Raw genomic sequence first — 22,923 nt, 5'->3', positions numbered from 1 at the left:
AGTGAAAGGGCTGGAAGGAATGTTCTATGAAGAGTGGCTGAGGATTTTGGATGTGTTTAGTTTGGAGAAAAGAACAGGTAATCCCATTGCTCTCTGAGGAAGGGAAGGGGAAAGGAAGGTGCTGATGTCTTCTCCTTTCTGTCCAGTGATAGGACACATCAGAATGGTTCCAAGCTGCAGCAGGAGAGGTTTAGACTGGACATTAAGAAGCATTTCTTTACCAAGAGGATGGTCAATTGCTGAAACAGGCTTCCTAGGGAGGTGGTTGTTTTCCCCAGCTGTCACTGTTTAAGAGGCATTTAGATCATGTCCTTAATAACTTGCTTTGACTTGGTCAGCCCTGAATTGATCAGGCAGTTGGACTATGTGACCATTGTGGGTCCCTCCCAACTGAAATGTCTCTATTCTACTCTATTATGTTCTATGCTATTCTGTATCAAAATGTCCTTCATAACTTACATGCCCAGGCCTGCACTGGAAATGGCATGGACATATGAGAAATATGAAATGTTCTTCCAGATTGAAATGCCTTTAAAAATAGGAATGATAAAAACAAGGCAAATGTTCTCAGAGTATTTGCTCCTGAATTCAACTTACTGCCAAGCCAGACACCACTTGTGTTCTGTAGCAACTCTACCTCCAATCTATGATGCAGGATATCAGTAAATGCCTCTAGAACTGCAGAGGAAAACTAAAAAAAAAAAAAAAACCAAAAAAAAAAAAAACCCAAAAAAACCCAAAAACAAGCAACACCTTGCAAGGTGAATAAAGAAGTGCATAAAGTGCATACAGGGGCTGATGGGTCTCTTCCAGAGGAACCACGGCATCTCAATTACTAACCTAAAATATACATAATGGTTATAATAACAAGAAAAAGATACAGTTCTTACTACAGGCAGCATCTTAAAAATGTCCTCTGTAATGAGGATAGTCTTTTTACTTTCCACTTCGTAACTCATGTTACTTCCCAGTGGGCTGTTGCTTTGAGAAGCAATAAAATTGTGGACTGCATCACAGCAGGAAGCTAATTCTGACCTGCAAAAAACACAAACAAACTGCTCAAAGACAGGCAAATAAGTAGAAAAGCAGTGCTAGAGAACCACATCAATGAACACCACTTTGAATTAACTAGCAGCAAAAGGCTACATTAACCTTCTATGATGTCATTTCCTTTGACTTGCTATGCTAAGCAAGTCTTTTTTCACAGTAAGCATTCAGAAACTAATCAGACCAAGAACTGATAACTGCTTTTATCTCTTGGTCTCCTTTCCCCACGGAGAAAAACTTAAAATCAATCTCCTCAATATTATTAATTGCTTAGATTAATACAGAAACACTGAGAGACTTCAGTGCCCAAATTAAGAATTAAGAATTAAAAATGTGATTTTTCATCAACATAGAACAAGTGATTGTAAGAAACTAGAAGGTTAAAGAAGGGGGGAAAAAAATGGAAATAAAAGAGATTGAGATGGAAGGCATTGGCAGTGTGGTTTAGATGGTTGCAAGCCAATTAATTAATAATTGATTTCCGCAACTGTTCATCACAATTTTCCTGTTCACAGTACCACAGACATTAACTAAATTACATCACAGCTTGTACATAAAGAAGGCAGATACCTATATGCCAGACAGATAGCCTAGTTGCTCCCCAAAACACCTAGCAGAAGCCCTTAAAAAAATAAAAATTCAAAGGATTCACTACTCAAACCATTTGTGGGAGTGAAGACATCACTCATCTTACAACTCCTGTTACCTCCAAACTTATAAAAATATTATGTGTATGAACATTCTACATTATTAACAGTGAAATGAAACGAAATGAAGTGAAATGAAAATCCCCATCAGACCTTTGAAATCAAACCCAAAACACTATAATTCATTTTGCTTTAGGCAACAACATCCTCTCTGCTGCCATGGGATCTGATTGTCAGGCTGTAAGGCTGAAATATTCATGGGCAGACATTATGTATCAATTGCTAGGAAACAGATTTCTCATTAGGTGAGATATAAAGAGAACTACTAACAATTTAGAGAAGAAAATACATTTATAACACAATTGCCCAGAATTTTGAAAATACCACACTGAAGGTTAATTGAGAAGAAAAAAAAATTACCATTAGAGCCAAAGGAATAGAAAAGCTTTATTTCATACTGTTTCAATGTCTAAAGTAAAACAAATTGTTGAAACTAGTTAAATATTAGAAGCCAAATTCTGTTTGAAAGTGAGCTGACTTCAATGGGCTAAGACACAGCTAAGAAAAGTTGCTACATTTCAGTTTATCAACAATGTAGACAGAGAAAATACAAGAATAACAATAATAATTTTTAAAAAATAATTATTATTATTATAGATATTACAAAAAATAATAATTTAAGGTTTCTGATTGAACTGAGGCATAGTCCAGAACATAGAAGAACCTAAACATCGTTTCTCGGAAGACAGGGAGGAGAATGAACATCGGGGGTAACTCTCAACCTCACTTCTCTTGAAAAAATGGCCAAAATGAGGGGGAAAAAAAACTTGGGAAGGTTGGTTTGATTCATACATAAAATACAAAAGGAGACAAAGAAAGAAAAGAGCACCATTTCAGTTGCTAATTGACTTACTGGTATATATTAACCCTTTTCAAATACTGAGTTCTGAAACTCTTCCAAGGCGAAGTTTCCAGATGTATGAGGAACACTTGGAGTGCTGGGATGGCACAGATCATAAATAACCACACTAGGAGAGTAACCAGCAAATGTCGCTCCTGAGAGAGGAACCAGTAGGGTTCAGATTTCCATGAGCTGCATTCGACTCCACTCCCTAAACATGGTGATTCCCACTGGCCTGCTCAAAACCTGAAGGGGCAGGGAAGATCTGTGGCCAATGAAAACCACTAGGTCCAAGGCTGTGAGTGGAACTGCAACTATGCTCTGGGGTCAGGAGATATCCACACGGTGAAAACAATTGCTCTGTGAATATATAGTATCCTATCCTAAATATATGGCCAAGTAGAAAGGATGCAGTAAGGCAGTAGAGTGAAATTACCATGTCTGGGAACACTGGATGTTATCAAACCAGTGTTATTGTTTTTGACTGGAGCACACTTGCTTTTCTTTCTTGTCACTTTTTGCTATAACCAGCTCTTTCCGGTCTTAAAAAATACTGTAGCAATAAGAGGATTCAGATCTCAGTGTCAGGTCCTAAGGGCTCCACCAAGCCTCACTACTGTCCAGCATCCTGGGGCTGCCCCTCTCCTGTCTAGGGTCCAGGACTCTATTTCAGTCTTCCAGAGTCATCAGTCACTGCCCTAGAAACATCACAGCAGGGCCAGTCTCCAGCTGTGTCCATCCTGTTCGCAAGGAGGTGCTCATGCCTGGACTAGGGCTGCCCCATTCCTGCTACAGGAGCCCAGCTACCAGTTTCTGCTCTGCTGGCCAGGTTACTGCGCTGGAATCCCACACCCTGTCCCTCAGGAAGCAGCTGTCCTTCACTGCTCCCTGGCACTCACATGGAAATGAGGAATCACATAACCCTTAATGTTGATCTCCTTGTTTATTTTCTTGAAGCTAAATGAAGCAGGGATTAACATTATCTGTGTCAAACACTGGACATTCAGAGGAGAAGGAATAATGCCAGAATATTCCTGCCAACTTTAGTAAAACAGCTCTTTTGTGTGTGATGGCTACCAGACCCTGAAAAGGCAAACTGATAACAGACCCTATTCATTAATAGAGATGACATGTTTTTGCTTTTTATTATTCATTCCACAAGAACGAGTGCTTCAATAAAAGCAGAAGCAGTGCGGAAGAAAAACAGATATCAGAATTAATAAGAAAGTAATAGTTTAAATTAATATTATGGATTCACCGAGGAAGTAAAGCAGAGCCAAGCTAGTCCAGAAACACAGTAAGAACAAGAGAATACATACTGAGTAATGACAGATATTCTTAGAGCATCCATGCTAAAAATTTGGTGGTAACAATAGAGACATTTTATTTAGATCAAATCGTGACACAGAATCCCACTGTGCTCAAGCATCTCTGTACAAAGCTCCAGTGGAAATGCATGCAATCTGCAGACAGCATTACCCACGGCAGTGTATTCAGCAATCTGTTCACACAGGGTTTTGTAAAAGCTGTGAAACGTGGTAATCTACAACTGAGAGCAAACGATGAGGAAGGAGTAGAGACTGGGCAGTTCATGCAATCTATTACTGCAATTTCATGAGAGTGTGAATGTCATTCATATGTGGTCTGTCAGGAGGTGACAACTCACTGAAGAGCATTTACTTCATAAGATTAACACATATCCTACAAGGGCTCTATGTGAAGAGTTACAAAGCTAAGACATTTTAACTTCTTTCATGCCACCTGGGAAGAGGGAAACTTAAGATGGTGGGATAAGAACAAGGGTCAAAATTGTAACACCATCAAAAAGTAGTAACTTTTTATTTTTTTTTTTTTTTTTTTTATTAGAAAGCAATTCACATTGCCTGTTCTGACTGGGAAAAAACCCTGCGATATGGAAGCAGCTCTTGGAAGATAGGATGCTGCTATACAGGTTGAGCATCCATCTCATACCCTTCAGAACATGAATGTAGCTTACAGCAAGAAGGTTTAAGTTCCAGCATTTGTCAGACTGAAACTAATGAAAGACAAACTGCAGGGTTGTTCTAGAACAAAGGGTGTTTATGATCCAGTCATAGCATGACAAGTCCAGACTGAAGGTGAATGCTTGAGTCAAACTACCCAAGTTTTGTACTCGGTTTGTACCTGTGCTTCTGGAAAATATCTCCTCTGTAGCAGAGGTTATTACTGACAGTTTCTTATTTGGAGAAGCCTCTTCCCCCTATGTTGGGAAAGATAAGGATTTGACAGGAAGGTCTCACAGATATGTATGTATAAGAGAAAGATTTTTAAATGCAGAATCTGAAGAAGGAATAGACATGATGGCAAGTTTTGATGTAGAAGAAAAATTGCTGATCTAGTCTTACTGGATAACTAAGTCAAAGGGTAAAGTGAGTTGGAAGTAAGTTGGTTTTTATGACTCAAAGCAAAGGATAAATCCACCTCAAAAAAAAGATGTTTTTACCAAGCAAAAAGATTTTCACAGGCAAATAAGAAAGCCAATGCTGCAAGTAGAAAGAGAGGTCTCAAAATTTCCCACTGAAAGAAAACTGAAAAACGTCTAGCTTAATCTGTAGCATACTTTTTGTGACTGGAAAATAGTAACATGAATAAGGCAATGTTAGTAGTTATGACAGGCTATAGGTAATAGCAAAAGTATTGACTGGTTGTCATGTATTAGAATATTCAGCAAAGAAAAGTATCTAATGCATTGTAACCAGAACTAGAGTTGGCTTCACACTAGCTTACAGCTGTGGCTGACAAGCTGTAGGATAGGCTCTTGTCAGCCACAACCTGTGAATTGCTGTATCATCTGGATATAATAAACAGCATTTTAAAGAGCCAATCTGGAGCCCTTCATCCCTCATTTCGACTCTTACACGCCAACATATCTCCTGCAGGGATTTGGAAGCTGAGTGATATCTAAGAGTTACTTCTTAATCCTGAGGAATAACTCCAAACACAGGTGTTTCTTATGCCAAGATAAGCAGAAAGGGAGTTGACTAGAACAGGCACTTGTAATAAGTGAGGAACAAAATAAGAACCTGGAAAAAGACTACATCCTTTTGACAGATAATACAAATCTTATATGACTAAGTACAGTCATGATCTTAGTCAACAACCTAAGTGTGCTGCATTTGTCTGGGAAGTTTTGATCACATTAGAACAACACAGACTCACACATAGTTGCACTAAAAAACGGTTTTTGTTGCTCAGTATACACTTTCACTAAATTTTTCCTTTGCAGCTGAAGGGTGTAGGACCCAAGTTTGTATTGTTGTTCAGCTGATGCAGAATTTTTAGCCTATGGAATCCAAATACAGTAATGTCACGACTATAAGGCGCACCCTTTTGACTAAAATTTTCCCCCAAACCCAGAAATGCGCCTTATAGTCCGGTGCGCCTTATGGTCGTGAAATTACTGTAATTTCTTCAGGTTCAGGGCCACTGAGACTGTACAAAAATCCTTTCTTGAAGGTTTCTTGAAGCAAGCTATCAAAATTATTTTGTCTTGTGAGACAAGCCAAATAATGTTATTTTCCAACTGCTATGCAGATTTTCCATGCTAAACTGTTGGCAGTAACAGAGGGCTGTTGCTTTGATTACATGTTTCCAAACTTTTCTGCATAACAATCACTCCATATGGATAGTCCACTGTGTTTAGTGGAATACACATGCTCTAAATATGCTGATATAGTATCTTTGCAGCTCCTGCAGTTGCTCTTTAGCTAAGATAGCAGCAAAATTAGCTACCTTGGTTCTGTACTGTGAATATATGCATTTTAGCTGATTCGGGCCTTCTGTATAGACTGCACATGGCTGCTGACAAGTCACAGTGTGCACAGATCCTGAAGATACTGCAAACATTCCAACAACTTCAGCAACTCATGTGGACCAACTACAAGGGCTAAAACAATCACTGGTTAGCCAAAGGTTAGCAGACTCTCTCAGCTGGTTCAAAAGCCAGCACTGGGTTACTCTGAATGTTATGAGAAGAATCTATGATGAATATGAATTTGTCTTTATGTAAAAAAAACTTCTGCAGAGTTCAAAAATTTACCATTCCACCAAACTTTTTCCAATGAAAATGCTTCAGTATGACACCAGTGCCTGTGGATCTGTGGCTTGAAGGCATTTGTCATTACTGAGAATAGTGTGAAATATTTCACTGTTGTTATGCATTGGACTAAACTAGGGTGGGAGGAGGAGAAAAATGGATGGAGACAGACACTGCAAAAGTATCAAAATATTCAAAACATTGTTAGAAATAACAGATGCTCAACTGTCCTTTAAGGCCATCGTGGGAAGGGTGAAGAAAATAATTTTAATTTGCTCTAAAGAAAGCTTAAGTTCAGTATTAGGGAACAGACTGAAAAAGGTTGCCTAGGCAAGGTGCAAAATTTAGTCAACTGGAGTATTTTTATAGTGATCAGGACAAACTTTTTTCAATAATGGTATAAAGGTATTTGGTTTTAAGTCACCATTTAAAAACACCTATAAAGTGAATGTTTGTTTGCAAAAACAGTACCATATCAGTCCTGTTATAAAGCACATGCACATTATTGACACCAGCAATGCTTAAATAGAAGTATCTCCTTGCAGATTTTCAGTTACCCTAGACACAAAAACATCTACACATCACATAAAAGAGAACCAAACACAAATTATAACTAGCAAATATTTAAAGCTGTAACTCCTGTGAGTTAAGTGGACTTCACAGCACAGCTTGTAAGTTCAAGAACAAAGAGCAAAGCATTCAAACAAAAAAAGTCTGTAGATTACTACAAACCAGAAAAGGTTTTGTACTTGCTTTAATACGCAAGCACATAAATTTGTTAAGCTTGTTGTAATAGTTTACCTAGCTTGGATATTTATAATCATTAGTTCACGTCAGTTATTGTGCTGGACATGTGAAGACATCAAAGACTTCGAGGTTTTATACTTCGTGACAGTAGAAGAACAAAAAATTTCACTACATAACAGCAAAATTTCAAGGGCACAACTACAAGCAGGAAGACTACTTTTTATCTATGTCCATTTATGTGTTATTTTATAATGAGCAAGCAGTTGTCTTATTGTACTGCACTGGAGGTGCTCTAGACAATGATACAGGCTTCTCCAGGCTCTTGTCAATCCAAGTCAATTTGTCAATCAAAGTGCAATGGAGCATATTATGAAATATTCCAAACTTTAAGAGAAGGGTGGCTAAATCTGATATCTGAAACAGAACATGTTGAAGGGGAATGATACACTGACAGCCCTTGAATTGCCTATAAATGAAATAACATCATAAATGTCTAAGACAAAGAAAGCCAAAAGGGTTGAATCTGAAATCAAGGCTGAATATGTAAAAAGTGTAATAAAATTTTCAAACCAAAGACTATTTAGAGAGTCTGCCATGAAGACATAATTAGCTCAGACAGATCCAAAATTAGATTCTCGTTATAGGAATCCTCCACCCTTTAGAAAAGTGTATAATAGTCTGTAGGCCAATTAAAAGATTCAAGCATTTCTTCAAATTGTCACTAATTACTATCTCTCCACCCATCATTTTCATTCCTGAAATAAAATGTCTTTGAATATATACTCATTATTTTACATATCATCTATTAAATCTGTGCAGTAAATGTACTCCTAAGTGCTCTGCAGTCTGAGTTCTGTGTGCTTTCTTGTAAGCTGGAAGATTTCAGAGATTACAGCAGAAATATTGATCTGTTTAGTGTTAGAAAAGCTATTGATTTTATGTGGTGGTGTGAGCTTATATAAGCATAAATTGACCTTGCAGTATGTTTTATTTGTGTTTCAGCTGGGGTTCATTGCAGTACACAGATGTGCTAAGCAATACTGTTACATGGGTTAGAGGGTAGCTTACAACAAAACTAATCTCTTCAAAAAGTGGTATTCTATAATTTGCAGGAATGTTTAACAGACACTTTTGAGAAGAGATATTAAAGTGAAAAAAGAGTAATAGAAGTCAAGTAAAATAAAAAAGAAGAGGGAAAATAATGGGACTAGGAAAATGGTTGATCTTCTAACTCTGTAAGAGTCTATGTTCCTTTTTTAAAGTAGAAATGTTCTTTTAAAAAAGAAAAAAAATATTTTGGTTGAGGGCAGCATTCTGCCAGCTAGACTGCAGTGCAACATCAGGAATTTTAAAATTGTGTTTTACACCTAGGAATAGCCTTCTCTCTTCATTATGAGATGCAAATATGGTTTTTCTAGAATGGTCTTTCTATGGGGAGAGGGATCAGTACCCACAGCTCACTATTCAAGTGTGATACCTGTCCTGAAGTGCTGTTGCATTGCTTTGACAGGCTTCAAGCTCAGTAGATAGCTAGAAATACAATGCTCAGAGGCTTCTCTGAAACACAGCATCTACTCAGCCTTTCTCCCCTCAATTTGAGGCCTGTGTTAAGTATTTAATAGATTTCCGCAAAAGCTGGAGTCACAACTATTTTGAAAACCTGCAGATTGATACCATTCATGCATAGCCCAAATGAGAGTAAATCAAGCTTAAAAGCCTGTAAAGCTTGTGGAGGTGTGAAAAAACAATTACAGCTTGCAGTTAATTGGGCTCTGTAATTTGTTGCACTAATGAAATATTTCTTTACAGTGGAAAACCTTTGCAGAATACTAATATAATAATTAATATTCAGGTTACCTAGGGAACTTGAGACTCTGCTGACTGTAGCTAGAAGATCCTTTGCAGAGGAAGCTACCCTAAAGCATTAAGGATGACCCTCCTAGTCAGCTGTGAGATTATTTCTCCCACTTTTCCAAGTTTCTCTCTTACAGACAAGAAATCCAAGGACTTGTTCTGTGTAAAACAAGATAGAGCTATCTGTAATCCTGGAAAGGGAGGAAGAATTCAGTTAGGCTTAAAAACAAAGGCATAATGTGGAGATGCTAGATGATTGAAGAGCCGTAAAGAGCAAAAGAAATTTTTAAAATGTCAAGAGAAGACAAATTTTATAAAGGAAAAGTCTGAATAAAAATATAGTTTTCTATATGTCCCTAGGAGTAAATGCTGGAGAAGACTCCCAAAATCACTGTTAGCAGGATTATACCCCTTTTTTAACAACGTCTGACAAATACTACTGTGTGGCACAATAAATCTTAACTAGATTTCAAGAGCAATGAAGCAAGTGCTTGCAGTTGCTTCTCTGAGGGAAGTCTATCTCTGGCAATGCTGATGCCACCGTTATAGACACAAAAACAAGTGAAATGCCAGAAGATTGGTTCCCTGACAGATTCTGGACAAAAGTCAACCACAGAAGAGTGACTGTGGATATGGGAGGTATTAAAGAGATCATGGCTTGTACTTGTTTCCTGGCTCCTCCCAATTCTGAGAAATGCATGTGTAAGCATCACATAGCCATCAAGAACCAGTGAGCACTGCCAGATAGCAACCTAGCTGAGAACATGTGGGCCTGCACAGCAGAGCAGCTAGGGAGGGAGCCATTTGGGAAAGGGCAGCCCTCTGACAACAAATGGACACATTTTGCACAGCTGCAGGATAAAGCTGAGCCAGGTAGTAGATGGTCAGCCTGGAGTCCTGTACTTTGCTCTCCAACAGAGAGCTGGCAAAAACACTGTAGTTTGTGCCAGACATGGCTGTCAGCTGCAGTCCTTTTGCCAAATAAAAAGACAAGTATTTATTTCCTGAAATGCACTTCTAATTTATATCCTTTTATTTGGCCTGGATCTGCTGGGAGAGCAGCTTGCAATGAGAATGGCTGTTCTCCTTGGCACACAGTGCTGTCTTCTAGGAACATAGGAGTTACTGGCTTAGATCACATATTCCTTCACTCCACTAGCAGCATGACAGAAGCCAACAGCAAAAGCTGCAAAGGAAAACACAGGAAAGCTTCTCTGAAAAATTAACTACCCAGGAGAAGCTGCTCTTGAACCTCATTAATTAGAGGTTAGTTTATGCCCTGAAGCATAAGACATTAAATCCCTTATAAATATGCATGCCTGTTCTTTAGAACTTTAGGATAATAGAGAGATGTCATAAAATTGACACTGCGCCTGGGAAGCATCTAAGCGTTCACTCCATTTAACAGATGGACAAACAGGAAAAGAAGTCAAGCAGCTTCTCTGCAGTCTTGTCAGCAGGCAGACTTCTGGTGGCACTGGCAGGTGAATAATGTGACACAGGCTGCTTCAAGTTTCTCCTGCTGAAGGTGGCTGGCTGTAGTACACAGTTTCTGCTGCACAACTGAGAGATTAATTTCCTCTTCTGGAAATAGGTGTGTTTATCTACCTACTAAATGAGATTTTCAGACTGTACAATATTTGTATTACACAGCTATTACTGATACTAGGCTAAGTCAGAAAAAAAGAAGAGATCTACTGCCCAGGGATTATTAATTCATTTATTTCACTACAACTCTAGAAACTTTTTTTCCCCCATAGCTCTGTTAATGCATCATTTCTCAGCTAAAGTGCCCTTGCAAAGCTAGTTGCAGGCTTAAGTCTGATAAATAAGTCTGGGAGTGCTGTAAGCATGGAGATCTAGCCAGAAAATTTTATATAGAATTTGGTTTTCTTTTTTAAATCTTTGTTTTTTAAGACTCTATTGATCAACTGCTAAGAGCCTTGAAAATTTCCAGTATGGCCATGGATTAAAGACAACTGTAAAATTTTAATATCTTATTTCCAAAAAAAAAAAAAGAGGAGACCAAGAATGAAAAAAGAAAGACAAGACTTATGCAAAAGCACCCATCTTCTGTAAAATAATAATTTTCAATGCACCAAAGCACAAGTCCTAAGTCATATCAATGGAAATCTTTGATTACATCAAATCAGATCAAATTTCAGGAACAGAATATATAGTACTGTCGTCAGAATTGAAGTATGGGTTACATACATATGAACTAGTTAATACTCCAGCTAGTTTGGATGTTAAAACCCAAGGAAATCATAAGAGCACAGCCCTTGAATATTGATTTAGTAACAAGTTTCTCCAGCCTGTGATGAACCATGGATTTTACAAGATGGTTTTCTGCTTGGTATTTGAGCTAAACTAAAGCTAGTAAGATCATCTCAATGTACATACAGTCCACACTTTTTTGGTGGCTTAGTGCATCCCACAGTTTTGTCTTTTGAATTTTTGTAGTTTGATCATTGGCTGCATAACCCACCTTGACTACTTATGACTCACACTCCTTGCTGGAAGCCAAAGACAGCATGAGGAACAGTAAGCATCCTGTACATAAAGTCCAGTCTTATATGATGTTTTGGGTGTTTGATTCCCATGGGCCTAAAAGACATAGAAGCTAGCCTGGTAGTGGGGAGATTGTATAAACAATAAATGAGTAAGTCAGGTCCGACCAAGGAGTAGCTAATGTGCCACTGATTCAAACACCCAGTACAGGAGAAGCAGTAGCAAATAGCTGGTACGTGGTGGCTGGTCCATTTGGTAGGAAGAGAAGTTTAAAACAAAAGCTAGATTGGAAAACAAAAAGCTCAAATGTAGCAGGGTGAGCAGCAGGTGACAGCAGTTTCATCTCCTGTCAACTCTGTGCAAAACACCTGCCCTGAAATAGAATGGGCTGCTTTACAGCTCCTTATCATACTTGATAGCTCTGTGCACAGCTACCTCTGTGTTACCTCTGTGTACAATCCTGCCTCAACTTTGGGTAACACCATTAGTCAGCTGTGATACACAGCAAGCGCAGCAATTTAAAGTCTCACAAAACCCTTTACCGTGTCTCCCCCCACCCCAAAACTACTTCTTCCAAAGGGATGATGTTCAGCATGTGGATATTAAGCTCACAATGCTAGTTAACTCCAAAGAGTTAGAAGATAGGTCAGTTTATCTATATTTAACAATCATGATAAAATCTTTAATTCTGATCCATGTAAAAATGCAATTTCAGACAACTTTTTTCCATGGAGACAACAGGGATGGCACAGTGAAGCTGCTCTTTAAAACCTACATGATTTCCAAATGAGAGTTTAGGCTTTACAGATCTCACCATCCCTACTGAGCATGTCCTTCTGTGCCATCCTGAACAAGGACAGAAGGAATCGTGTGCTGTCATGCTCAGGGGCCATGACATGCAGTGACAAACCTAATGAGTGCCTTGGGCACTTCTGTAATACAGGCAATGGTCCTGGGGTGAGGAACACACTGCTTCATTACTGCTTTTATCAGTGTGTCAATTCAGATGGACAAAATAACATTACCAGTACATTTTTAACACTGTTGGATTTATGCCAGGAATATATTAATTAATTCTATTTAAGTTAGCTTACTAATCATTATAGTGAAGACAGATGAAATTACTTCTGTAGTTCTTTTATTCTACTCAGATTACACAGTTAAATTCCAACAAACAAGAAGAGCTCCAGCATAAAAAAAAAATTCATATAAATAGCTACAAGCAATAAAAATTATGTGTTTAAAAGGGAATATTTAAATCTATGGCTTGTTATAAAAATATAGAGTAAACAATTTTTCTAAATGAGACAATGAAAACTACCTGAATTTTGTAGATTCTTCTGGTTTCTTTACCCAGGTGCAGTTCTGCAGTTTTGTGACTATGTCAAGATAATAATCTTCTGAGTATCTAAAAAAGGAAACAACATCAAACACTAGAATATATATGTATGTATATTTAGAAACACTCTCTAAAAACATTCAAATGATGCATTTATTAATAATAATGTGCATGGTGCATGTATAATAGATTGCTTTTAGGACTCCATGGCCTATTTTATTTTTGTAATTTATAACAGCACTATCCTCATTTAACTAGCATGATCTATTAAACATCTCATCTTAGTACTGATGACCTAATGAACTTCAGAAACTTTCAAAAGTATACTTGATTCAAAATTACATAACTGACCATAAATATTTTGAAGTTATTAGAAATCATCTCAAGTGCAAAATTCAAAAATAATATAAATAATTCTCTTGTACTTGGTGGTTTAAACCTTAAAAGCTCTTTCAGGCCAAGATGAAACATACAGTAATTTCACGAATACAAGCCGCACCAATTTGACCAAAATTTTGGTGGAAACCCGCAAGTGCGGCCAATATTCCGGGGCGGCTAATACATTAACAAAATTCTAAAAGCTGCCAACACGGAAGTGAGAGCCCGCGGCAGCCCCAAGCCAAGCTGGAGCCCGGCCGGCCCCGGAAGAGGTGGGAAAGCCTGGCAGAGGCGGGGCCAGCAGTGCGGGGGGCGGGCGGCTGAGCCTGAGCCAGCAGGGCGGGGCAGGGAGGGCAGCAGAGCCTGAGCCAGCAGGGCGGGGGAGCCCGGGAGAACTGGGGCTAGCAGTGCAGGGGAGCATGGCAGAAGCAGGAAGGCCGGCGGGTGGGGCTGCCTGGCAGCGGGGGAAGCCCAGCAGAATCGGGGCCAGCAGCGTGGGAGAGCCCGGCGGTGCGGGGGCCTGCAGTGCCGGCCAGGGCGAGCAAACGCGGCGGCGGTGCAGACGGGAGGGGGCGGCCGGCGAGCCTGGCAGCGGTGGCAGCAGCCCTGCCGGCAGGGTGAGTGAACGCGGCGTGGGGCGAGCGAGGCGCAGCGCAGGGCGAGCGAGGCGCGGCGCGAGCGAACACGGCGCGGCGCGAGCGAAAGCGGTGCGGGGCGAACGCGGCGCGGGGCGGGCGCGGCGCGAGCGAAAGCGGCGCGAGCGAAAGCGGCGCGGGGCGGGCGCGGCACGGGGTGGGCGCGGCGCGAGCGAACGCGGTGCGAGCGAACGCGGCGCGGGGCGGGCGCGGCGCGGGGTGAGCGGCGAGCCCGGCGGCGGCGGCGGTGGCAGCCCGCCGGCCGGGCGAGCGAACGCGGCGCGGGGCGGCCGGCGAGCCCGGCGGCGGCGGCGGCAGCCCTGCCAGCCGGGCGAGCGAACGCAGCAGCAGGGCGGTGCTGACGGGAGAGGGGGGCCAGCGAGCCCGGCGGCGGCGGCAGCACCACCCGGCCAGCCCCGCCGAGCCGTGGCGCTGAGCTGGGCCACCCGGCCCCGTCGGCAACCATGAGCGGGCCGAGCCTGCCTGGCCCCGCCCCGAGCCAGTAAAGCCCGCTATGCCGCGATCCTGTTACTAATTGGCCAATTTGTGAAAGCTGCGCACGGATTCTCGCGACGAACGAAAGTGCGGCTAATATTCGGGGTGCGGCTTATCTATTGACAAAGACAGCAACATTGTCGAGGCACCGGGGGTGCGGCTTATAATCTGTGCGGCTTGTATTCGTGAAACTACTGTAACTTATTACACCTTTTCTTTCATTTACTTTATAGAGTTCCCCAAAGCTCAATCATCTAAAGACAATAGGCCAATATTTACAGATGTAAGTTTTCCTTTAAACTGTCTCAAAAATAAAACAATCTGCTATTTTAAATGATCCGTTACTTTGGTTACATTGCTACATATAACCAAAGAGCAAAGAGATCTCTGCTCTTGAAAGCCCAGTCAAGAGATTTAAATTTGTTCATACACTAAATACTTCGTAAATATAAGTCAAAAGAATGAAGACATTTTTGCTTTCATGTACAATTTACTACTTTTCCCATTTGTGCCAGGATCTTAATCAAGGATTTTTAAAAACAGTAAGTGACTTATAATAACTGGGGAAATAGGAGGAAAAGCTGGAATGGATGCTATGATTAAAATTCTATGGGACTCAAGTCTCCATACAAGATCTAACTTGTATTATTTTAACAAAAATAGCTTAGTGTTGACCCAAACAATCATGAGTTTATTCAGGCTGTCACTTAGAAGTGTCTATTTTGAACAGTTTTACAAGAGTTGGGACGGCAAGAAACATCACTTGTTTTTAAGTGGGGCATGAGAACTGATAAAAAGCAATACATAAAAACACTGGTGGTTGCAGCAGCAGAGGGAAATTAAGTAATTGAAAACTTTCTTCTCTCTGCTCTACATTCAAAATAGATTGTTTGCTTCATAAAAGTACTGCAATTGCTAAAGGTAACTAATTTATCCTACCCCAAGTAAAATCATGTCCACTTTCCACATAGAAAAATAAATTATAATTTTAAGAGGAATGCTGCATTAAAACTGGTCTCTGGCTCGCGTTTGCATCTGTGACAAGGCACAATTTTCATCTTCCACACTTAGCAAACTCTCAGTGGGACTAGAAGATTATGACTAAACTGAGCCCTTCACAACTCAAGAGAACTGAACTGTCAGAAGCAGGAAAAGAAAAAAGCTACAGTAATTCCACAATTATAAGCCGCACTGAGTATAAGCCGCATGTTACACTACAGAGTGTGATAAAAGGTATCTGTTCTATCACCATCTGTTGAGGGTGGGGACAGTGATCCTTATCTCAATGGCAGATATTCTGCTGATGGGCCATCCACTGAAACCAGGCAGGGCATTGTTCTTTATCTTTTCACAACCCATCCTTCCTCCAGGGAGTCATTGTCTGCTAATCGCCCATTGAGTCCCACTGTGTAACTGATAAAATTACTGCATCCCATTGGAAGTTGTTCCAGCCAGGGGGAAAAGCCCAACATTTCTTACCAAGATAAAAACAGAGGCTTTGGGCCACTAAGGTAGCCCCTTTCTCCACTGGACTCCAGTGGAAAACTGGATTTCTCCACATCACCACTGGACCTCCAGAGAAAAACTGCACCTTGTACAGGAGCACTGCTTCAACTGAATCACATCTGTCACTGCAAGAGGATGCAACCACCATTTAATGGGACTGCTACCAATACCCTGCCTGACGGGGTGTCAGGTTGTACTCTGACTTTGTCAGGGTTTGGAGTTTGTTTCTTTGTAGTACTGTATTTCTATTTTGATTTCCCTAGAAAAGAACTGTTACTCCTAATTCCCATATCTTTGCCTGAAAGCCCCTTGATTTCCAAATTATAATAATTTGGAGAGAGGGGGTTTACATTCTCCATTTCAAAGAGAAGTTCCTGCCTTTCTCAGCAGACACCTGTCCTCCAAACTAAAACAGCAACTTTTTGTTCTTTGTCCATATATAAGCCGCACCTGATTATAAGCCGCACTTTGGGTTCGGACCAAAATTTTAGTCAAAATGGTGCGGTTTATAATCGTGAAATTACTGTAGTTTTATTGCAGCTGTAGTTGTAGTTATCTGGTGCAGTCCATTCTTCCTCCTTACAGTCCATCTCCCTTGTGTCACTATGGGTGCCTACCCGACTCCTCTCCTGTTTTTCTTTTCCTGGGTTTTGCACTTGTCAAATGCTTTCACTTTTACTAACAGAGTAAAAAGTAATCCAGAAAGGAAAGGATATGCATGTACCTTTTCTTCCTCCTTATTGTGTTAAGCCAGATAAAAAAAGATTCCATCTAACATCAGAGCCAGTATAAGCAAACAATGATGGAAATGGACAAACAGGGATCAAGGCCTTCCTATTTTGCAGCTGCCTGCTGGAACTGCATGCAAAGAAAATGGAACTACCTTCCTGCTGAAGCTGGTATCTAAATTGAGTCACCATGTCAGTAGCAGTGCAGGGCAGGGAGTGTTTGTGGGGTGAAGATGAGATAAAAGCACAAGACTTGTAAAGACCTGGAAATGGTGCTTTTCTGTGTGAGCTGGTGAGCTTGGATATCTCTGAGCAAGGGCAATTCTATCTGGTAGAGACAGCTGTGGAAAGGCTGCTGTGTTTCTGCTTTGTAATTGGCATTTTTACCCTAAGTGCATTTTCTGTTACAAGTATGAGAAGGCCCTTACAATTTTTGACAGTAACTGCCTATGTCTCCTACAGGTCTCAGAACTAGCATTATGGATGATGCTTTAATTCTTCTCCCTACCAAATGTTTCCCTGTAACTTGCTAATAACTTTTCAGTACATGCAATTTCTTTCTGAATGCATGGTAATTTTTCACTTCATTTCTGACTCTGAGCTTCATCTTATCAATGTCTTTAGGTTAGAATTAATTTTTCTGTATTTTTTTCTCTTGGATAATGATAGCCTGAGTAACTGTTCATGGTCTGTTATCCTATGAATTGCTGGATTTTTTTTTTTTTTTTGTAAATCCAACCATCTAAGAGTGATTTCTTCTTTGGATTAAGGAATGAGTTATTCAACATCAGAATAGGCTATTTCAACACTGAACAGAATCATTAACTGAAGTTGCTCATAATAAGGAGGAGTGTTCATCAGTCAGGGAAAAGACATTAAAAAATTAAATTATATTAATTATATCCCACACTTCTACTCAATATTTTTGTGAATAACTTGGAATGTAATGTCGCTTACTGACAAGATGCTATCTTGTATTGTGAAAATAAAAAAGTTAAAATTCCACCCTGAATAAATCTTACCCATGTAGAAGAAAAAATGCAGCAAACATTGGTTGAACAAATTCAGTTTTCTGTTGCATAGCTCCACATTAATAAACCAAGAATTATGTAAAAAAGGACAATATTTCACCCTTCTATTTAAAACAAACAAAGCAGAAAGGACAGCAAATGCCTACCTTTTATTCTTGATAGGTGATGACAAAAGGTTGTCCTGAATTGCCTTACATTTTGAAGCCTGTTCAAACTGGTAAATTCCATTTTTATTAAGAATTGTTCTGTGAAAAGGGAGCAGGAGGAGAAAAAGCTATGAACTTTTAAAGAGAGACCATATTATACAAATGTTGTCACGTTTGCTTTGCTATGACAATAAGATTAATAACCATTTATTTAGCTGAAAACATTACCAAACAAATCTTATGGACTTCTATTGGGAAGCTCCTATTATTAAAAGAGAGTTTCCTGTAGAGACTATAAAATACTTGATTCTTTATAATAACCCTTTTTCACAGTCTGAATTACATTTTCTACTTTACACTGCAATCAGCAAATGTAATTTAAAAAAATTAAATGGGAAACCTCTTGAACATTAAGTTTTGAAGATATTTAAAATATTCACTAGTAAAATATTTCACAAATGTGATTTCCTAAAATTGTTGACGAAATGCAATATTCAGAGTGACTATATTATATATAGGAAACACCAAAGGTGAAGTGAATGTTTTTACTTTAACCTTAACTCACTCACTCAAGCATAATAATTCCTGCCTTGTTTATTCTTTATCTATGCAGAAAGAACAAATATTGCAAAAGGAACCAAGGCACATGCCAGATAGCGATTCCTGTCTTATTTTCACCAAATTCCTGTGTGGTCCTCTTGCTCTGGGCAACCCTTGTAGAAGACTGATATAAATTAGTAAATGACTGAGATACCAAGGTCTTATTCCATTCACCTCAATTCATCCTGTATCTAGGTCCAATCTCATACAATCACTCTGTTCTAACATCAGCTTTCCACTCTGTGGATTGCCATTTATCATAAAGATTTCTCCTCTGGCATTATTTTCCCTACTTCTCACCATGTTCCTCCCTACCACCTCCCCCTCCTTTTTGCTTCTTTCCACTGATTCACTGCTTCCAGAGCCCTTGTACATTGCAGCCTATTTGTCCAAACCAGAAGTAGAAACACAGAAGACAGACACTGTGCACTGTTCTTAGAGAACAACAAACATCCCTGTACAGAGGCACTCACACACAAAGAGGAAGGGCCTTCCTGCTTTGCACACAATGCACTGTGCTTCTGAACCGTCACTGCTTTTACTGACAAGGACCAAACTCCACTGCCTTCACCTGCTACGACATGGAGACCCCTTAGCAACAAGATTTCTGATAAGCTGATTTTGAAGACCTTGCTTGGGAAAGATGCCATTTCAAGTCACAGAACCATAGAGTGGCTGCGGTTGGAAGGCATCTCTAGAGGCCACCTAGTCCAAACTCCCTGCTCAGGCAAGGCCACGTAGAGAGGGTGAGCACAGACTGTGTCCAGATGCTTTTGAATATCTCCAGGTACAGAGATTTCACAACCTACCTGAGCAGCCTGTGCCAGGGCTCAGTCACCCTTGCAGTGAGAAAGCGATGCCTGATGGCCAGAGGGAAGCTCCTGTGTTTCAGGTAGTGCCCACTGCCTCTGTTCTAGCACTGAGCACCACTAAGAAGAACTTGGCTCCATCCTCTTTGCAGTCTCCCTTCAGGTATTAATAAGGACCTTCCTGAGCCTTCTTTTCTTAAACACTTCAAATGAGAACACTGACTGAAGAAGAAAGAGAATGTTTATTTTGCTACAGAACTGACTTTCATGGACAGAGCTGACAGGGAAGGAAAGAACTGCCTTTCTTTTGCTTTCAATTGTCCACGAATTTTCTAGAGACTCAGTCACCCGTAGTAGCAATTCCCACAGGATGTAGGCTCAGGAAGAAGGCTGCAGAGGGGAGGGAACAGCCCTCTTCCTTTCTTCCCACCACCAAGAAATTCTTCGCAGTATGCACTCAGTGCTGCTGAGGAGGTATCCGGTCTGTATGCCCTTTGTTGAGGACAACAGTAAGACAACACAACATGAACCGCTATCCCTTCAGCTCTGCAGTGACTTCAATATACACTAACAGCTGGCACTGCCTATTGAGAGCTCCTTGGCTGCCTTTGCATACAGCTCTTTATCTCATTTTTTTCCTCAAGGAATGAAATACAAATAGCAGAAGACTCTCAGAACACACAGTTCAGAGCTAAGAACTTTGCAGATTTCACATAGCAAGTGCTAGTAAATAGTCTCCCTACAAAACATATACATGGGTTTATTGCAACTTGGTCTGAATGGTTCTGTCTATGCAGAGCAACCAGGTAGACCCTTTCCAGTTCCCAAGCAAATTTAGTTAGCACTACATCATGCTTCTTCAACTCTGTAACCCCAAGTGATTATTCTGCAGCTGCAGCTTGAAAGAAATAAATGGCTAAAGGCAAAAGTTTAGCTGCCTAAACAGCATCTTAAAGAAAACAAAATGAAAACAAAAAACAAACCTATTGATATAAGCCAAGTGCATGTTACTGCTGCAAATAAGCCTTTTATTATAACTAAAACCTAACATGTTGGATGCTGATTCAAGAAGTGGCCCCAGCCCTTCTGAGCCACAGCTGGCCAGAAGAGACCCAGTCTAACATGAAGGCTACCAGAATGACCAAGTCAGAGTAAGCAGTGAGGTTTGATCAGCTCCCTGCAAGGTGTGTTAGAAGGCAACAGCAGAGCACCAATGTTCTTTCACAACTCTGCAAACAATCATTACAAGTCCTTACAGATTCCTGTTAATTTATGTCCTGAGATCTGTGGGGCAATGAATAAATATTCTTTCAAATACCAGCTTTACTCCACAGACTGATAGTCCTTTTAAATTCATAAGATCAATGCAAGCAAGTTGCCTCATTTTTTAATACATAATTGGTTTTTATGCACTCATTTTCAAGACTTAAAAAATTCAAAAAAGAGGAAGTCAGAGAAAACAGAAAGGACAAAATAAATCTTTATTCTATCTTGTACTAAAGTCTCACAATCACTTTTACAGCCACACGATAGATCACCAAAATGCTTCTTCAATGGCTTTTTACACATAAAATTACTCAAAGCTCTTTATGTGATGCAAAAGGTACAAAATTAAAGCAATTTATTTACAAGAGATGCAAAACAATGACTCATTCCATTAAAAGTTAAATTTCTGAATTTCTGTTTCACTGTCAGGAGTGGCCTCTGCTTCACGTGAGTGAAATCTTTCGCATTTAGATAAAAAAATGGGTGTGCAAGAGGCAGTCCAGGCTTCTACTGCATTATTTGTTGCGAAGTTGTGCAGACATCAGACTCAGACCAAGTTTCTGCCCATTTCCGGCAATTGTGCAGGGCAACGTCTACCACTAGATGAATTTACCTGCAGATGACACTCTGTTCACTACACTTACAGTAGCACTACAACTTCTGCAATTAAAATCAATAATGTGCCTAACAATGCAGATATCACGCTACATTCACCAAATTTCATTAACTATTAAGATAAACAAGAACTTAAAGTAGAAACATTCTGTTGGCTTGAACTTATAAAACTGATGAGAGAGGGAAATTTCACTTGTATTTTCCTTAGGGCTTACATGTTCTCAAAGGCAATCTCATTGGACCAAATCTGAAAAACAGGGTTTTTTTAAAAATCATATATGAACAGCTTGAGGATCACATACTTCCTATGGTAATTCTAAGAACTCAGGAAATACACCATCTGTACTTTAATAAATCCACAGTAAATTAAGAACATGTGCCATACTTGTCAGCACGTTTTTATTCTAGATCTTGCTCTCAGAAATACAGCAGATCCTCAAACTGTAGAATTTTTTAAAACAAGGATTGAATCTGCCTTTAGAATAAGAAATACAGAAACTGTAGGGGAAGTCCTTTACACTATATGGAAAGTCTTTTTGCTGCTCCTGTAGCATTCAGTCCTGAGACAACAGGGAGCCTTCGTGAAGGGAGGAGAGAGGTTTCATGCCAGACAGAGGGGTGTGTCAAGTAATAGAGAATTCTAGAGAATCAGAAAGGTACAGGCAGGGAAAGGAAAAGGACACTCTTTAAAAACAAAACTAACACCTGTTATCAGAGTAGGAAAATGGGATGGGCATAAGATGGATGAATGGAAGGGAAAAAAAAAAAAAACCAGATGGAAAAAGGAAAACTGCTGCTGTGAGTTGGGCTGTAACCTGAAGATTGAAAGTCCACTCCTATAGAAATCCCTCAAAATCAGGTGGAAACAAAGAATGTAGGATGAGATATTCAAAATTTCTCAGAGCTGAACTGTCTGACAGCAGTGAAAGCAACAAAAATTTAACTCCCTAATAAGTCCATACTGAAAGTAAAGGAAAATCTCACTCATTGACCATTCACTCCACACCCAGTAGAGCCAGTTGTTGCTCTTTTCCCCAGCTTCTTGCTCGTTTGTCTGAAGCAGCACAAGTGGTCCAGCTGAGCATCTCCAGCTAAAAAGGATAACTTACGTATGCAAAATTGCACATTTTTATCAATCTACCAAAATGGCATTGAATAGCATTATACAGATTGAGAATATCTTCTGCCTTAATCTCTCCCTTGAAGGGACTAACTTATATTTTAATCTCAATCTGTTAGTTGAATACTATTAAAAAACCCACAATCCATACTTCCCCAAGAAGGTTGCTCTTAAGTGCTGTCTTTGATGCTATTTCAGATTAATCAGATGATAAGAATATGGTGATGTTTTAAAAGTTCACAACACCTTGATTAACAATACACAATTCAAATTCTTGGTGAAATGGACTATAAAAATGGCTTCATCAAACCACAGGAGTAAGAATTTGTCTTGAAACATTAATCACAGTAACTGTTAACTGATCCTACTATCTTTTTTCAAGTTCCTATAGAGGTATTGCTTTTCTAAGGAATGCTAAATACAGTCTTTAATACAAACTGCATCTTTAAATTATTTGAAAGACCCTCCAGTGC

At 39.9% G+C, this 22,923-nt stretch overlaps 1 protein-coding gene across 1 annotated transcript in view; it reads right to left on the bottom strand.

Moving 5' to 3' along the window:
* Window positions 1-22,923, bottom strand: part of ST8SIA6 (ST8 alpha-N-acetyl-neuraminide alpha-2,8-sialyltransferase 6) — a 45,892-nt gene that overhangs the window by 18,244 nt on the left and 4,725 nt on the right. Inside the window, exons 3-5 of the mRNA XM_033062958.2 lie at window positions 18,041-18,139; window positions 13,104-13,190; window positions 891-1,035 (exon numbers count right to left, since the gene is read on the bottom strand). Coding sequence (XP_032918849.1) covers window positions 891-1,035; window positions 13,104-13,190; window positions 18,041-18,139 — 331 coding nt within the window. The remainder of the gene's footprint in view (window positions 1-890; window positions 1,036-13,103; window positions 13,191-18,040; window positions 18,140-22,923) is intronic.

Source organism: Catharus ustulatus, chromosome 1 (genome assembly GCF_009819885.2).
Source record: "Catharus ustulatus isolate bCatUst1 chromosome 1, bCatUst1.pri.v2, whole genome shotgun sequence".
Lineage (NCBI taxonomy): Eukaryota > Metazoa > Chordata > Aves > Passeriformes > Turdidae > Catharus > Catharus ustulatus.
The sequence above is the reverse complement of the archived record's forward strand: the minus strand, read 5'-3'. Positions and strand labels throughout refer to the sequence as shown.